This window comes from Micropterus dolomieu, linkage group LG08, assembly GCF_021292245.1.
Source record: "Micropterus dolomieu isolate WLL.071019.BEF.003 ecotype Adirondacks linkage group LG08, ASM2129224v1, whole genome shotgun sequence".
Lineage (NCBI taxonomy): Eukaryota > Metazoa > Chordata > Actinopteri > Centrarchiformes > Centrarchidae > Micropterus > Micropterus dolomieu.
In genome coordinates, this window is record NC_060157.1 from 19,552,901 (window position 1) to 19,569,846 (window position 16,946).

At 40.9% G+C, this 16,946-nt stretch overlaps 1 protein-coding gene across 1 annotated transcript; it reads right to left on the minus strand.

Annotated features, from left to right (window-relative positions):
• Positions 1–1,115: 1,115 nt before the first annotated feature.
• amigo1 (adhesion molecule with Ig-like domain 1) lies at positions 1,116–7,373 on the minus strand. Its single transcript, XM_046056737.1, has 2 exons — positions 7,150–7,373; positions 1,116–5,811 (listed from the first exon to the last, which is right to left on the minus strand). Exon 2 carries the CDS (start codon positions 5,706–5,708, stop codon positions 4,170–4,172), a length of 1,539 nt encoding a protein of 512 aa, XP_045912693.1. The 5' UTR covers positions 5,709–5,811; positions 7,150–7,373; the 3' UTR covers positions 1,116–4,169.
• Positions 7,374–16,946: the final 9,573 nt, after the last annotated feature.

The following is a 16,946-nucleotide window of genomic DNA, read 5'->3' on the forward strand; positions in this document are numbered from 1 at the left end:
ATTTACAAGCAAATAACTACATGTTCAGAGTTAAAGATAATTTTTGGAAACAGTAGGAGACAGCAGTAAAATGGAGGCGGCACAAAATGTAAATCTTCATTGTTTATTAAGTCAAATGATCAGGATTCTTAATCTTTAATGCCTACTAGGTTGCACCTATCCTGCAGTCAGAGAAGCTCTTAAGCATACCATGCAAAGCCATTCCACTTAAGCTGTGAGACCTTTCAGGTTTAATGGCAGTGACCAACCAGCTTATCTTTGAAGTAGTGGTCAATAAACTCAGTGCTTTTAATGCTTAAAAGCTCAATTCTTGTGCTGTGGACACTTAGTAGCACACTGTTAAATCAGTGAGCTTTTAACCCCACCACCTCAAGGTGAAATTGCTACTACATAGTCAGATGAATGGAGATAGATGTGTGTGTCGGGCAATGAGACCACTTACTTTCCTTATCTGTGAGAAATAATCATTTAGGGAACCGTTAATGTGCAATTATAGGAAATAGCAAATGGCATGTGAGCTGCACAAATCTCAAACCAAAGATTTTGTCTTAATGATGCTGCAAATGTGAAAACCTTTAAAATGGAATTTTCACATCGTATTACATCAGAAGATAAAACTGACATAGTCCTGAGAAGATTTATTTATCCCGTCTTCAAATCCCATTGTGTGAAGAGATCTCTTGATTTTCCTACATCCGTTGCTTTTATAAAAAATATTCTTTGACCTTAGACAGAAAAGTTGTTGCTTTAATTGTCTTAAATTATCTGTTGGAGAACTAACCTACCTACCTACAAGTCCCTACATCCCCTGACGTAGCCACCATCTGATAAATCGCTGTTTTTTCTCCTTGAATTCTTTATGGCTTTCAGGGAAAAGTCAAATACTGATTGAAAATAACTGGCGGCTACATACTCACTGCCCATTAGGATGTATCATGTTTGATGATTTCAAACCGGCACTCTTCCTGTGTAGTTTCTAATACATGCTCAGTATGTTTTGTTTTTTTTTTGTTTAACCATATTTGTCAGCAGTGTAAAATGTAAAATACATCTTATTTCAATAAAAAACTAAACCCCGCCTGCTTAAAAAATAAACATTTATGTCAAGACTTGAATGTTGAAAGAACTAACAGTAGCACAGCAGCAGACGAAATGCAAAATGATCAACAACATCAGATTATACAAGAATAAAGTCAGTACACTGGTAGAACATAGCAGTACACAACTAATCAATACTGAACACATAAAAGTGAGTCTTAATACATATATATATTGTATATATAGATATATATAGGAAGGCAGATTTGCTTTGGAGAGAACAAAGCCACTCTTCTAGGACCTTCACAATAGCACTTAGATTTTCTCAGTACAGAACTGCAACTTGTATTTTGAGCGACAATCCAGAGAAGAAGACCACCCATTAGCCATGGCAAATTTAACTTGATTGACACTGGGTTACTGCTGGGCAAACACGTGCTATTCCTTGATGGGCTGGCAGTTCAATGTATGATATTCAACAGCCATTATATCTGTGTATTTTAGTTAGCCATTTCAGATTGTGTGACTGGCATTTAGTAGCTTCTCAGGATTCCTTAAGTGTCCAGGTCCTCTAGAAGGGGAAAACATAGAGCCTAATCCCTAAAATTGGACAGATTTTTCGCCAACTGCAGCCAGTCAGCAGTAGTGGTAAATGTGGCTTTATTTAAGTGCATCTTGTGGTATTTTTGCTGCTCTCTATTTCTCCACCTGGTATTCCTATGTGTGAGGAATGGAATGATTCACACACCACCTCTCTGATAAGTGTGACTTCCTTTTCTCACCCACACAGGAGATGCTGCGGTGCACACTGCAACTGTGAATATAACATCAATTTTGCGTAAAAACTTCTTGCTCCCAGAAATGTGTACATCTTAACATTTGAGAGCTATGCCGACATTTAATTGCAAGATGTATGCGATTTTACATAACTATGCCTTGTACTGTGAGATTGGATGAACCAGAAAACTATAAAGCACTAAGGGTAAATTTCTAACATTATACTTTCCATTCATATGTCTCAGTGGGAGAGCAAATGTTCAATGAAAGCTCAAGGCATTTCCCTCATAAACAAATTACAGACTACTTAAAGGGCATCACATTCATTGCCTGGCTAAATGATTGCTTTTGAACTTACGTAAGGGCAGCCTCTTAATGACAGAGGTACACAAACAAAGCAAACACATCTGGGCTGAATTGAGGCTGTCGGTGTACAGGGAGCCAGAGAGAATGGTGTTGTGCTGCTGTGACTCATGATAACACACCTATTCCCCTCCTGCTCAGAGAGACAAAGGCATCGAAAGCAGAGAGAAGCCGCATTCCATCAAAAGATGCAATTAGCATTTACACCAGGCTAGCCCAGTTTCATTATGACACAAACGCCGCGAAGTTTAATGAAATCACTCATTCTTGTTTATGCAGAGACACAGTCTCCTGTTTTAAACCTTGTTAAGGAAATATGCACAGCACACGAGGTGTCTCGCTTGGTAAATTCAATTCACAACAGATTCAGTTATACTCATAAAAAGGATCTTCTGAGGGTTTTACTAGAGGTTTCCTGTCAGTAGCTACAAACTCTAAAATCAGCTCGCTCCTGTCAGATAATGCGCAGCCTCATTATTATTTTATTATACATAATTATTCATAAGCTTCATCTTCTGGAAGAACCCTGTAGGTTTTGTTATGTGGCAGACTCTAATGTTTACCCGCTAATAACAACATACAGCTTTTTCTACCTACCACAGGGCAGCTACATTTTATTTCAGGGTGAAACTGGCAATTGTCGATCTGAGCTAAATTCAATATTAAATACTTAAATCTACGACACAGGAAAGACTAAATTAAACTCAAGCTCGCAGCTTTCACATTCACTTGGTATTTAACTTCTAGTGTGCTAGTGTGACTGACAGAAACAAATGCTATAACTTGGCTAAGAGGAGGAGTCAAACTCTGCAGTGAGTTTCACCTCAGTGGACAACTAACAGAAGCCTATTTGTCCTTGTAAGGACCATGGTACCTGCCTGTATACGGAATTGAAACAATATGTTGATGAACAGTTAAGACAAAATACTTCCCTGTACCTTACGTGTATCTGCTGGAGGCGCTCCATGTTGTTAACTGTGTAAGGTTTCAAATGTATCTTTTGGTTTATTCTGTAGATGTGCAATAACTAAGAAGTAACTGTTTTGATATACGGTTAATTTATAAACAATGATCTGCCTCAAGCTATTTAACTATTTTATACCATGCCTCTGTGTAAATTGATCCCTTAACATAGCAAAGGAAAAAATAGCAATCTCCTATATCGCTACACATATGACTATGAATACGAATAACAATTGTTATGATGAACTATATCTGAGTGCAACTAAGTATTGGCTATGAAGTAGGATGGGAATGACCTGCAATGGCCTCTTAATATAATGTTTGTGCTACCGCTTTCTCAATGTAAATGACTAAATGTCTGATGAATCCACATTTCCTTTATCCCACTCATACAGATCAGTCTGGGACCTCATATAATGGCATGCTGTTTCTCTATGGATGACTCAAAGCTAATGACAGATGTATTCATAGCCTGGTGACGGCAGTCTGTCTATCTAAATCTATGTCCCAGTGTTGATAGAGGTGGGGTAAATGTATCTTTTCTCTAATGTTTACGTAAGATGCAATCTATTCTAGTCCTTGTAATAAATATAATTATGAGCCAGACATGGTTTCAATATGCAAGTTTTCAAATCTTCATCCCGTGCATTGTTTCATATGTATTTGTCATACTTTAGATGTTTAATTTATCACTTCCTGAGTGCTGATATTAACAATATATCGTCTGCGTTTTGCTCTCATAAGACTTCAGTAGTTTCCACTGTCCATGTACACTGCCATTCCTTCACAGTATGAATATTAAGTGCTACAGATTAAAATGCTGGAAAAGTCCTGCTTATTGTCCTTGTCGACAACAAGTCAGTTTTTTTTTTTACTCCCTTTGAGATCCTTATTTCCACTTGCCAGCAACCACAGTTGAGCATCCTTCCTCCATTTCCTACCACAAGGTCAGTCACAGATTACATTAACTCACACATGGCTCACGTTGTACCGTATACATCCAGTCATGTGGCATCCATCGTTTCATCTCAGACCACCATGGGAGTGTCTGAGAAGACGGAGCTGATGGACTCTGCTACTGACTTCTTCCTCTTCCCCTTCATAAGAGAACCAGCCTCTGCATCCAGATCATCATCGTCTTCATCCCCATTGGGGTTCAGCTTGCCGTTCTGGCCTTGCAAGTCCTTGGAGTCTATGAACGCCACGTGCCTGTTCAGCTCGGCCTTGAGAGCTGGGTCCTCATGGGTAGGTGTCACACTGAGCATGGATGAGTGGATGCTGTCCTCACCCCGAGCCTTTCCCTTATTGGGGCAGCAGAAGCAGCGGCACGGCGTTAGGTAAAGGTACATGAGCACCAGCACCACACTGGCCAGACAGCCCACCAAGGTGGTGTACGCTGTGTTCAGGGTGTCCCCGCCCCCGTTCATGGTGAAATTGTGAACCTTCAGCACCACATAGATTGTCTCATTGAAGGCCTCGCTCGTCGCAAAGCAAGTGTAGGTCCCAGAGTCCTCAGGTCTCACTGGATGAATCTGCAGACTTCCATCTCTCAAGACTTTGGCTGTGTGGTTACTTCCAGGTGTCACCACCACATTACCAGGCATCATCCAGGTCTTTAACATTTCCCTGTGTTTGGTGTCACAGCCGAGGATCACCGTTTGCTCCAGAAAAGCCTCTTCATCTGCCTCCTTAAATGTGCTGCAGTTCATATAGTTACCGCTGAGATCAAAAATACCTACTTGGGTTTTTTGTGGACCAGGCAGAATACATGTGTAGTCATCTTTGAAGTCCACAGCAGAGTTGAGCTTTCGAATGTACCAGTGTGCTAGGAGTGTGTAGAGATCACAGTGACACAGCAGAGGGTTATTGTGGAAGTAGAGGCCATTTTTAATCCAAGCAGGCAGCCCCTGGAGCTCATCAAGGGGTAACGTCTTGATCTTGTTAGAGGACACATCCAGGAGGCTAATTTTCTCCAGGTGGGACTTTTCCTTGACCAGCTCCAGAGGGAAGCGGGAGATTTGGTTCTGGCTAAGGTAGAGCTTCTGAAGGCTGCTCATGCCAACAAAGGCTGAGCGGTCAATCTGGGAAATTAGGTTATTGTAGAGCAAGAGGACCTCCAGGTTGACCAAAGGCTCAAAGATGAACTCATCCAGCAGCCGCAGGTTGTTGGAGGACAGATCCAAGTAGCGCAGGTGCTTCACATATATGAAGGCCTCTGAAGACAGGAAGTGGAGACCATTATGGCTGAGGAGGAGGTTATGGAGCTTCAGGAGCTTGACTGGGGTCCACTCGGATCGCAGCCGTGTTATCTCATTATAGCTGAGATCCAGCACGGCAGTGTAGAGTGGTAGACCTGTCGGGACGGTGGTCAGATTCATCTTGGAGCAGCTCACTATGTTTGAGGCGCAGATGCACGTCTTAAGGCAGTTTAGGGTAGACCCCGTTGCCCCTGGAAGCCAGAGGAGAGCCACGCAGAGGGTGAGGGAGAGGCCCCATCTCGGACGCTTACTCCATTGAGGTAATGTTTCCAACAGGCTGTCACCTGTTCTGGTGGAAGGCTGCAACATGCTAGCAGTTGATCTAAATCCCAGAGAGGTTTACTATGATCCCATTCTCAGAGAACAGCATGGGAGAGCAGCTGGAGCATTCGCAGGCATTCCTGATTGAAGGCTGGAAAAGCAGAAACAAGGGCGATGAACAGATATTATCATTAGACAGAGGTATGTATTGTGCTTTGGATATATGAGAGAGAGAGAGAGAGAGAGAGAGAGAGAGAGAGTTAGAAATGAATATCATGCTTTGTATAAACAAACACCTGTATAGACACACGTATGCACATTCATGTTGTCCATGGAAATTATTCAAGTCCCAACAATACCACAATGGAAAGTCCTGCATTTAAAAATGTAGTTGAAGACATGTAAACAAAAGCACCGCCCCACCACCACAACTCAGAGCACATGAACTTGCTCTCACTCCCACATTGAACAAGTCCTCTTAATCCAGGGACAGACACTAGATGCTGCTGATGCTGCTGTTTCAGATGCTGTTAAATGTTTGTTTACATCAGTAGTGTAAGTGCAAGTATAAAACATGCCCATTGGTTCAATTATGATCCCTTGAGACAAACATAAATTCTTATTTCCATCTATAACATTATTTAAATATACCTGTACAGTCATGCACAAGTATTTATTTAAGTATTAAAAGCAAATGTATTCATTGGGAAGAATGGTTCCTTTTAATTAGTATGCTGTGAAACTTGGTATAATTGCTTTATATATGTGCTAGTTAAAACTTTAGAAATGCATGATATTTTTTGAACTAATTCATTGTTTGGCAGGTAAAAGCTTAATATGCAAATGAAGGAGCAAGCAGCCACAGCCTCAAATGAATGCACAGTATTTACTGAACGCAAGATCACCCTCTAAAATGCCAAGTCCCACAAAATTACACTATTTAATTATATATATTGTCCATACTGCACAGTACTTGAGAAAATGTCTTTAGTTACTTCCCACCCCTGCACCTATGTGAACATGCAGTATCACATTAGCTGCTGTCTCTGTCTTGCTCATAGCTTCTCACGCATATATTGTATACAGTACAAACTTTCCCTTACTGCCAATGCTCGTCTTCCTTTGAAAGAAATACACAAGCACACATCCAGCACTCACTCTAACCCATGTGCATTCACCTGCCTGGAAGACATGAATTGATTTTCTTCCTCTTCCAATTTCTCTTTCTACCTCTCTCTCCCTTTTTCGATCTTTATCTCTCTGAGACGCAGAAAAAAAATACTGTTGTAAACTATAAAATGAGGAAGAACAAATAAATAAAATACTCAACGTGTGAAATCACGAAACTATTTACGTTATGTTATATTCGGAAATGTCAGGAGATGGAAGAGCTGTGCAAACGTTGCATTGCACCATTCTGATCGAAAAACAAACGCACAACATGGAAACGTGAGCCGAGGAATGGAGAAGGAAACCGAGAGAGCCGTACCTTCAACCGGGATACAGCGATGTGGGCTTTCATTAAAACAGGTCCTGGTCTGTTTAAAATGTTGCTGCATACAGATAGCCCCCGTCTGAATGAATCCGTGTCTGCTGTTGAGGACAACAAGGGATGCAGGGAAGAGGGTGAGCAGTAGAGACACCCTCGCCAAAATAATACTGGTCCACGCGGCATCCAATACCCGGTGCAAAATTACGCATGAAACGGTTACGTAAAAAGCCACACACGTCCTTTAAACTACTGACAACCACCGATAAGCAACTCTGTTTTAATCAGCTGTCTTTGCTTTCAACGGGACTTGCTCTGTGTAAGCACGACCGTTAATCCGTCCTTATAACTGGCGCATTTTGAGCAGGTCCGGCTCGTGTCGGGTCTCATCAGCAGCCAAGGAGATCATTAAGAATGAGCAGTCTGTGGCTGACAAGCTTCCCCATGGCTCCTTGTAGGCCTGCTGCTGTCTCCGTGCAGCACTGCTGCTGCAGTGGTTGACGTGTATTTCGGGAGAGGTAGTGCGTCCAAACCCAGAAGGCGCTGTTTACCGAGAGCGGCCGCAGCAGAGACGCGCTGCGGAGACGCACTCCTGGAGGAGAGCCGAAATGGTGGAAGTGAACATTCTAACTGGCCAAGAAAATGTAGGCTAATATTACCAGTTTTTAAAGGTTTATAATAGCATTATGGATAACAGGTAGTCTAGCCTTTATGGTTGTTTTGAATCTACATCATCATCATTGGTCTATTATGATAAACTCTGACATTGAGCGGTCGTTATGTCATTGATCAATCAAATAACCTAATGGTCACATTGAGACAAATGCTTTACTGTGTAGATTTATGCTCCCAGGAGAAAAAAAAAATCTTGGAGACCCTTTTACTTAGCATCATCATTACTGAAGGTCAAACTTTAGGTTACAGCTTCCTGTCCTTAACCTCTAACCAGGCTCTAAATCTAAATGGTGGTCATTATAATTTACCATCCCACCTTTTCCCTGTATTTCTGTGAATATAATGTATACATTTTTGGTAAGACAAGGTGAGACAAGCACCCAGGTGGCTGGGTGTTCTTGTGTGGTAAAATAAGATTTTACCAGATTTCACTTACATGTGGCTGAATGTGCTCATACCAAGCTGTCACACATTTTCATCTTCAGGGTACCATCTGACAGCTGAATATGTTAACAGTCTCTGTGTGCTCTGACGACTGCCGCTGTTCTTATTTTGTCTCCATGTGTAGGTTCCCGTTCATAAACAGGACTATCTTTGGTTGATTAATTATCCCGGTGCTTAGGTTGAGTAATACGTGTGCAAGGGCCTGACTTTGTGTTGAAAAGTGGTGGGGACAAAGGGACTCAGATTAGGGGTGTGAAGAGACATTTAGCTCGCAAAACATCACGATAGGCAATAATAGGTTCAAGAGAACTAGAGGAAAATATCCTTAAACAGTGTGCACAGATATCCTCAATGCAAAACTTAATTTCCTGCATTCCAGTGAAAGTTTCTGCACCAATTTATGGTGGAAATATTTTTTATTTATATAAAAGGAAACATAAAATTCAGGTACCACATGCCCTTTCAAAATATATAAATATAATATAATATAAGTCAGTGTAGCTCTCAGGCATTCTGTGTGTCTTTCAGATCTGTTTCTCCTGTAGATAAACTTTTCTCATGTAATATTATCCATGCTGAGGCAACACATATGTAGGCATGATTTAGTCTTCCGTTCTCTTTTGTTATGTTCATAGGGAGAGAACAGAAAACTTGGCCAAGAAACTGTGTCAAGAAGTTGTTAAAGTTAAGGATTGGTGCATGCACGTTTTGGGGTCATTTTATTATCAGTAGCTTGTTTTGGGGTTTTTTTGGCTTTAATTACTCTTTTTGGACAATGCACATTTGTTTCTTCTCTATTTTAATTGCATTGAATGTTTTCTTAATGTGCAAAAAACCTTTCTAAAGGCATTTTAATTTGTTATTTAACTGCAAACTATATTTCAGAACATTTTTTAACAAATTAAGAAAGTGATGGGGACAAAGCAGCCATTTCAAAAAGTGGTGTGGACATGTCCCATATATTCATTGTCAGACATACTGTATATTTGTTGTCAGTCTTTCTGTGATTGATACATTCCTGATTCAGTTCTGTATTTAGGCCTTGTAAACTGAAGCATGTAGAAAAAGTAGCCAACAAAATGCAAAATTAGACAGCTTGATTATTTTGGGCAGCTCAGTTACATCCCATGATAAGGGCCTTTAAAATTGAAGTGACATAAACTCATTTCTAACTTATATTATTTCTGTAGGCATTTAGTTGCTAATTAGCCCAGGTAATACATTGATTTTCACATTTACATCAGTACATTATTTTGTGGATTAGGTATGAGCAGGTGGCCACCAACCTGTCCAGCTTTCTAACTGTAATTTCTTGGCATAGTCCATGCCATTCTTGATCAATGTGCAAACTCTTTTTATGTATTTGATGGGCTCTGTTTGTGAGTGCCGACTGAGCGGGGAAAACCTTGTCATTTTTTACTCAAGTGAATCCACCCACATGCTGCTTTTTGAGATTTCTTTGGGTTTTCCTCAATTCACAGATCTGCTGCAGCGAGCCTGGTGTTGGCAAGCCTGTGAGAGCCTGTGCATTGCCAATAAGCTGCTACACCAATGTAGCCTCCTACTCAGAATGCCACCAGAAATCATTTAATAAAAGAGTATTATACCAACAACGGGCAAGATAATTTTAATATTATGTAAATTATTGCCTCATTATAAAAATTATACATAAATGGGGGCAATTCTCTTCTGAGAAATAGCAACATATCAGGATAATGCACTAAGCAATCGGCACTGTGGCATCCATGTAATTATTTTGATATCGGTCAGACCCTGAAATTGCGGTCATTTTGAATTGCATCTCTGTCATTTCGCTGATCTTATCCCAAGTTCCAAGTCATTTGACCAATAACAGAGGTATCCTTGGGAGAAAAAGCAGACCACATAGGAAACTGTGACCTTTTGTGCCTTACTGTGCTTTGAAGGTCATTTGGATTTCATCCGTTAAGCAGACATTAGGTTCAAGCTTTTTTGTGTTGGTGCAAAGCTATATCCCACCAGACAGACATGCATGGCAGAGTAGATATAATTGCAGTTGCCTTGAAAAGATATGCTTTGGCAGGTGAACCAAACAGATTTGAAGCAGACTGAAGTGCAGGCAGACATCCCACATGATTAGCTTTAATGAAATTCAGTGCCAAATAAATTCTCCAAACACAAAAAAAATAAATCCTTTGAAACAGGTTGTTAAACAAATAGAGTTCAGACAGTAAACTTCCTCACATGTTGGACTCAGGCTTGAGTTGAGAAATAAAGTGGGACAAAAATGGACTAATATGATATTAATTCTCAGAAATGTATTCCATGAATTATGTATATACACCTGCTGGAGACATCTCTTTCTCCCTAAGCCTTGAGTACAATGTCAGGAAATACAGGTATGAACCAGTGTGTCTGAGCATTGCGTGAAACCTCTGTCCGACCGGAGCATTGTAGCACTGTGACTCTTGTGAGATGGAGCTGAAAGTGATTAATGTTCTGTCCGACTCCACTTCCTGCTGTGACAGGGATAGTGTTGCCTGGCAACTGCCTGCGGCCTTTGGTTGACTGTCGTGGCTCTGTGGCAAATCTGAGGTGGCCTTGGCTTCTCTTGTATATCTCTATGTACCTGCTCAGATGGGATTTCTAGCACAGATCGATGTCTCAAACTCAACAAAAAAGGAAAGGTTAAGTGCTTATCCATGAACACAGGAACTGAAAGACAAACATCAGTTACCAAATTTACTTTGTTATTCCATAATTCATCAATATATGTTCAGATATTTAAAAATGTGACAGAAATTCTTTCACTTTCTTTCTCTGCAAAGCTGCCAGTCAAGGCAGGCAGAAATCCCTGTCTCCACCACTTATTAATCATTAAGTGGTGGCAGCATTGTTAAGTACAGCTTTTGTAACCAGCACTTTAGCAGCCAGGAAGGCATTTCTTCGACTGAGATGGCCTGATCATATTTCCCAAACGATAACATATGGAGTTACAAAGGCTCAGCATTCTGAAAGCTATTAACGTCATTCCATGTCTGGGAGGATTATCAGCACAATCTCTTCATTTTTGATGCCTGATCACACCGATGTAAATGGTGTTTACATACAGCAGGCTCTTTTGTGCTCCACCTGGCTTCTCTGCTGACATGGTAAACACACGCTCTGGTCCAAGCTGACACGACATCCACAATTGGACGCAACTACACTTCCATGCTGTCTGCACACATTAGACCCGCACCTGGGTGTACAACATGGCACAAAACACAAAAGTTTATTTTTGCCCGACCTGTGATTAATCTTCTTGTCTCACTGCATTTGTGTACATGTTTTAAACCTGCAATAACTGATATTTTTGACACTTTGAAACAAGTTACGAACACTGTGTTGACATATCATCCCCTCTTCTGGTCCCTTAGCTACTAAATACTCCACTTTATGCACCTGGTCGCTAACTGTATCTGTAGTATACAGTGGGTATTTAGGGTTTTTAGGTGAAAACGATGCTGATAGCGGTGCAAGTGAACCAAAATATTAAAGTTGTGGGCTGGACAGCTAAACAGCGAGCTGAAACAACAATGTATGAGACTTTTGTGCCAAGCACTGTTTTATTTTTGTTTGCTGGTTTTTCAGCAAATCACTTCGGAGTTCCTGGCAAATCTTGCACTAATTTAATTTAAAGTTAAATGTTTTCTCTTAATGCAAATTAAGTTTCTGGTCAGTACTGCATCGCCTGAAATCCCACAAATGCTTTGCAGACGTAAATTGCACACACCCCATAGCAAATGAATATGAGCAAATTTTGCCTTTCAAAAACACAAAAGGCCCTCTATAGAGCCAGTTTTTGGTTTGTCCCTTCTGGGCTACTGTAGAAACTCTGTGGAAGAAGACCCACTCCTTTTTTAGATGTAAAGGGCTCAATCTAAGGTAAGAAAGAGTAACTAAGATAAAAAAAATGAACAACAATTCTTATGTTCAGGTGATTATACACTTATGAAAATGTATACTTATATGCTTATATTCCATTTCTGCAAATATCCCCCTAAATCTTAGACACTGGTCTTTTAAAGTAACTAAAATGTAAAACACTGGTTTGCAAGCACACATGACGGTGAACTGTTTGCTACACATTAAAATCTGCTTCCAGATGAATTTATTACTTTATTTTGATGGGCTGAGGTGTAATTGCTGTGGAGTGGATCATGCAGGTAAACACTACCGCATTGTTAACAATATTTATTTCTAAATAAATCAGTTAAACTGTAGTGTGTCTGACGCAGGTAACTGTAGCTAAGTGAGGTTTTCAGCTCATCTGGGATCAAATTGCCCCTACTGCTGTATCACTTCCCTCTGGGTCAAAAAACCCCAAAAGAAATCTGAGACATGTGAATGCAGGAATGGTCTCGAGAGGAAAGAGCAAAAACATTTTAGCGTAATCGTTGTTTAGCCTACGTCTGGACTGCACTTGGTTTCCATGGCAACACTTTCAATTTTGTGTTGATCAGAAGTGCAGGGATGAAACAAGGTCACTCAACAATCGTATCTCGGAGAAAAAGCCCACATGGGTGGCACATGCTTAAATAAAAGCAAAGCTGTTTGTAATCTTGGCACGTCTTCCCTTCTCCCATCGCTTAGCAACAGGCGGTGCTTTGGCCATGTGCACTTTCACCAGCAAACACCACTACTCTAAATCATGGAGAAAGGGCTGCAGGTGTCAGCCTACAGTGAGGCGCTGTGAGCATTAACAATGGATGTAATCAGGAGGTAGGGCACGCATTGTTTTCACTCACTAATTAAAGCTGTCACTTATGCAGTTACAAGCTTTGCTATAATAACTGGGCATAATTACCTCTGTCAGGTGAAACTGTGAAGCCAAGGACCCATTACGGATCTATTTAAAGCTGTACCTGGGAAATATTAAGTGTGCCATAAAGACAGACAAAACAAAGGATATAATTTGGTTTTGTTGATATTGTGAATAGAGGGAGAATAAGAGAGCAATAGTGGACAACAAGGCTTTTCCCAGTCTGTATCTCTAATACCTGTTAATCCACTCCTCAGGGCAAAGATAAAGGAGTTGATGCATGCTTGCTGTTCCCAAAGGAAACAGATGATTCTCTACTAATTAACTATGTGGGAAAACAATGATAATCCTCTGTCTTTGCAATAAGAGCCGTGCCCCTGCACCCGGCCAATAAGATGAGGTCCCCTCGAGAAGGCAGGAAAAGACTCTAAATAGCCAGTGACTCACTGCCTTTAAAATGTTTGGCTTCCTGTGTCAGAAACAAGAATTCAAACATGGCTTGTGATAAGGATTACAGTATGTGCTTCTGGTTAGAAACTACAGCAGCAGGTTTAGCCTACAGGACATGCTGTACTCAGCTCTGAGCTCCACTTGCTTCTGTGTTTTCTCCTCATGTTAATTTTTTGACTCAGCGTCTCTTATAACTCCCTGCTCTGGAGCCATTTTGGAAGCGTGTCAAAGAGGTGCAACAGGCGAGGCAGCAGCAGTCCACACAGAGCCCATTACTTGGCAGAGAGGACTTACCGTCCCCTGCAAATGGCCGAGACTGTGCGCTCGTTATCTTTGCTAAGAGCCCATCAAGGCAGAGTGGACAGGTTAAAACGCTGATCTGCAAGGCTTGTTTGCTTGGTACTTTTTTTTTTTTTGTTACCCTCACTTTTCAGTTCTCAGTGCCTGTGTCTTTGGCCACTAGTGCCACATCAAGCCTGGATGAAGAGGTCTTCTCTACAGCTCTCCAGTCAAACGGCAATGATTGTGCTCCAGGGGAGACAGAAAATTGCATCTGCGTTTTAGAGTGGAATGCTGTAATGAGAGGGAAGCATGCATGGGAGTAACGGGGTGCAGTCCAGAGTATCTTTTTACACTGGGAGATGCTGCTGCCATGTTGAGATGCACAGTTTTTTTCACTTTAAAAACAAGAAGCAGAGATATTATTAATACCAGTATAGCACAGTAATACAGTTTGCATTGTAAATACACTGCCACAATCACAGAAAGGAATAAGGATGCTTTTTCCCCACTGTGCACGAATGAAATGGTGTGTAATTTTTTCTAAAACCTTAGCAAGCATGGAAACATTACATTATAATCGGGTGAGTGCTATATAACACAGGAAGGGAGTGTAATTGAGCGTCTGAGTGGCTATACCGCTGGAGTCATAACCCAGAAGAGATTAAGGGGCTTGAAAACATAAACGGGCGGCACCATCGCATGAAATACTGTCCACTAAACCATAAAGCAAGAGGCTGGATCACGAGGGCGGTGTTTGCTTGTCCTTGATGGAGCAGGGAAGGAGAGTAGTAGAAAGAGGAGACTGTTAATTGGGGGAGAGGGTGGCAGAGCAGGAAAGAGTTGGACGGAATGTCCTTTGGCTTCTAAGTTAAGTGCACCGTTGCAGCATTAGATCAGGGGTGTTTACTGTGTGCCTTAATTTATTCACTACGGGGTGTTATGTTCAGCCATAATGCTGACACGGAAAACTGGAGGTTTAGGGCCCAGATGCAGAAATTACTAGACCGAGGTATAGTTTAATTGGGTTTTATTAAAACAAATGGGCAAAACTTACAAGTGAGGTGAGGTTGGAAGTTCAGGAGACAAAACACTGGTGTGAACACGAGACACAGGTAGCAACACTGGGTGAAGCACTGGTGAACAATGAACAAGCAACCAACAACAGACACTGGTCTTTGAATAAATAAGCACACACTGAGGAGGCTCTTTGTCAGCGGAGGTGAAGACACAGTCGACTGAGGGGAATCAATTCTCCAATGGTGGAAGACGTTTGACGTCTTTTACTTAAATGAAAGTATCAATACTACACTATAAAAACGCTTAATTACAAGTCTTACGTTCATCATTTTAGAAGTACTATAAGTACTATATCATTAGATTATTATTATTACTTATGCACCAAGGTAGATTTGAATGTTATTCTAACGTTTTAGTAGGTTGAGGTAGAGAAAATGCATTAACTATATATGCTGTATATAGCTAAAATTAAATGTTAAGACCTCGTCATGTTTTATATGTAAAATCTTAATCTTCAAAGCTAGTAACTCCAGCTGCCAGATACATATTGTGCAGTAAAAAGTACAAGTACCTCAAAATTGTGCTTAAGTTTGGTACTGGAGTAAATGTACATTCCACGTTTGCAATTCTCTGTTTTTGCTCGTATGTGTCTCCGCTTGCCAGACATCTCACGTGTGTGTTTACTAACGTGTGTACCTCTTCGATTAATGGACACATCGATGCTCTCTGCTGCGTCTAAATTTAGTCATCCTTCTCAAAACACTCAGCTGCACCTTCTCGATTCCCATCATTAGTTGGTTGACTATTATCAGATACTAGGATGAGGTCATCCCCCCTGAGCATTGCTTCTTGTTCCCCCTGAACTCTGGCCTTCACAGCGCCAGCCAAAACAAAATGTGACTGCGCTGATTGCATAAGACACATGCCTCACGCATGAATGAACTGCAGTGACTCCAATATTAGTAAGAGGATTTTGTAAAGGGGTTTTAGACTTTCCCACTCTCCAATCAGCATTCATTCTTAGCTGAATCCTGACAGGATTGTTCAATCCCGTGATGCACAAGTGGGAGGTCAGCCCAAAAAGCCAACTCCAGACAGACCTGTCTAAAGCAGGAGACAGTTGTTATATAATGTCTGCTGATGCTGATGGCAGTATGTGATGATGGAATGAATGAGTCAGTTACTTTGGTGCTGGGGGATCTATCTATTATTCAGGTGCAGGTTCACCCTCAGGTGCTCTCCCATGTGCCCATCCTCTAGCCAAGACCGGACACTCACTCAGCAGCAGCAGCAGTGAAAGAGCTCACTGTGGAAGTGCAGCACTCCTCCAGTGGTGAACAGTTCAGTGTCAAGAAGCAGAAAATTATTAAATATAGACAGGGGAAAAAATCACAAAATGCAGGAGATTTTAAAGTTTAAGATGCCAAATTTGCCAGCAGGAAAAACATAGATGTTAATAATAATATTAATGATGGCTACACTGCATTAAGGACGTCCCAGTAAGACATGCCAGTGTGACAGCATGCACAGTACCAGGATCTTGAAACTGAAGCAGCTAAATGGAATTCATCATTTTATTTACTTCCAATAAAAAAGGCCTAAACAGTCGTAAGATGTCTTTTTCAAAAGACACCTAAGAAATACAAGCAAGCACACCTACCTGTATCTATAAACATATTTGAATGACTGTATTGTTTCTGCAGTTGATTCTCAGCTGAACCTTTACAAATACTGTTCATGACTTGGCAAATTCAGAAACTAGACACACTCTCCTAAACTTTACTTTCTATTCTGTTTCTGGATATGGAAGAGAGATTAGTTGTCTTGAAATAATACATTAACATTATATGATTCCATGTGATTTATACTGCAATGTTTTAATAAGCTGTACATACAATTCCCGCATCCTGTGAGATTGTGAGTTGTGCACCACTTTCTTGTTGTGGTCTTGTCATTCTAAGGGACTATGATGCTGATAATGTATTTTCATCCTTGTATTTCCACTCAAGTACTGTACTTATGTCCTGCACAATACCTATCAGCTATATGAACAATGACATATGTCACTTTTTAAGTTGATATGGTGAGGGCTTTACACATCTAGTGTGCAGTGTTACTGAGTAACCTGATCATTCACTTGGGGGTT

Bases quoted from the DNA above. Each gene is read 5' to 3' on its own strand.
- amigo1 (XM_046056737.1), bottom strand. From the start codon at position 5,708: ATGTTGCAGCCTTCCACCAGAACAGGTGACAGCCTGTTGGAAACATTA.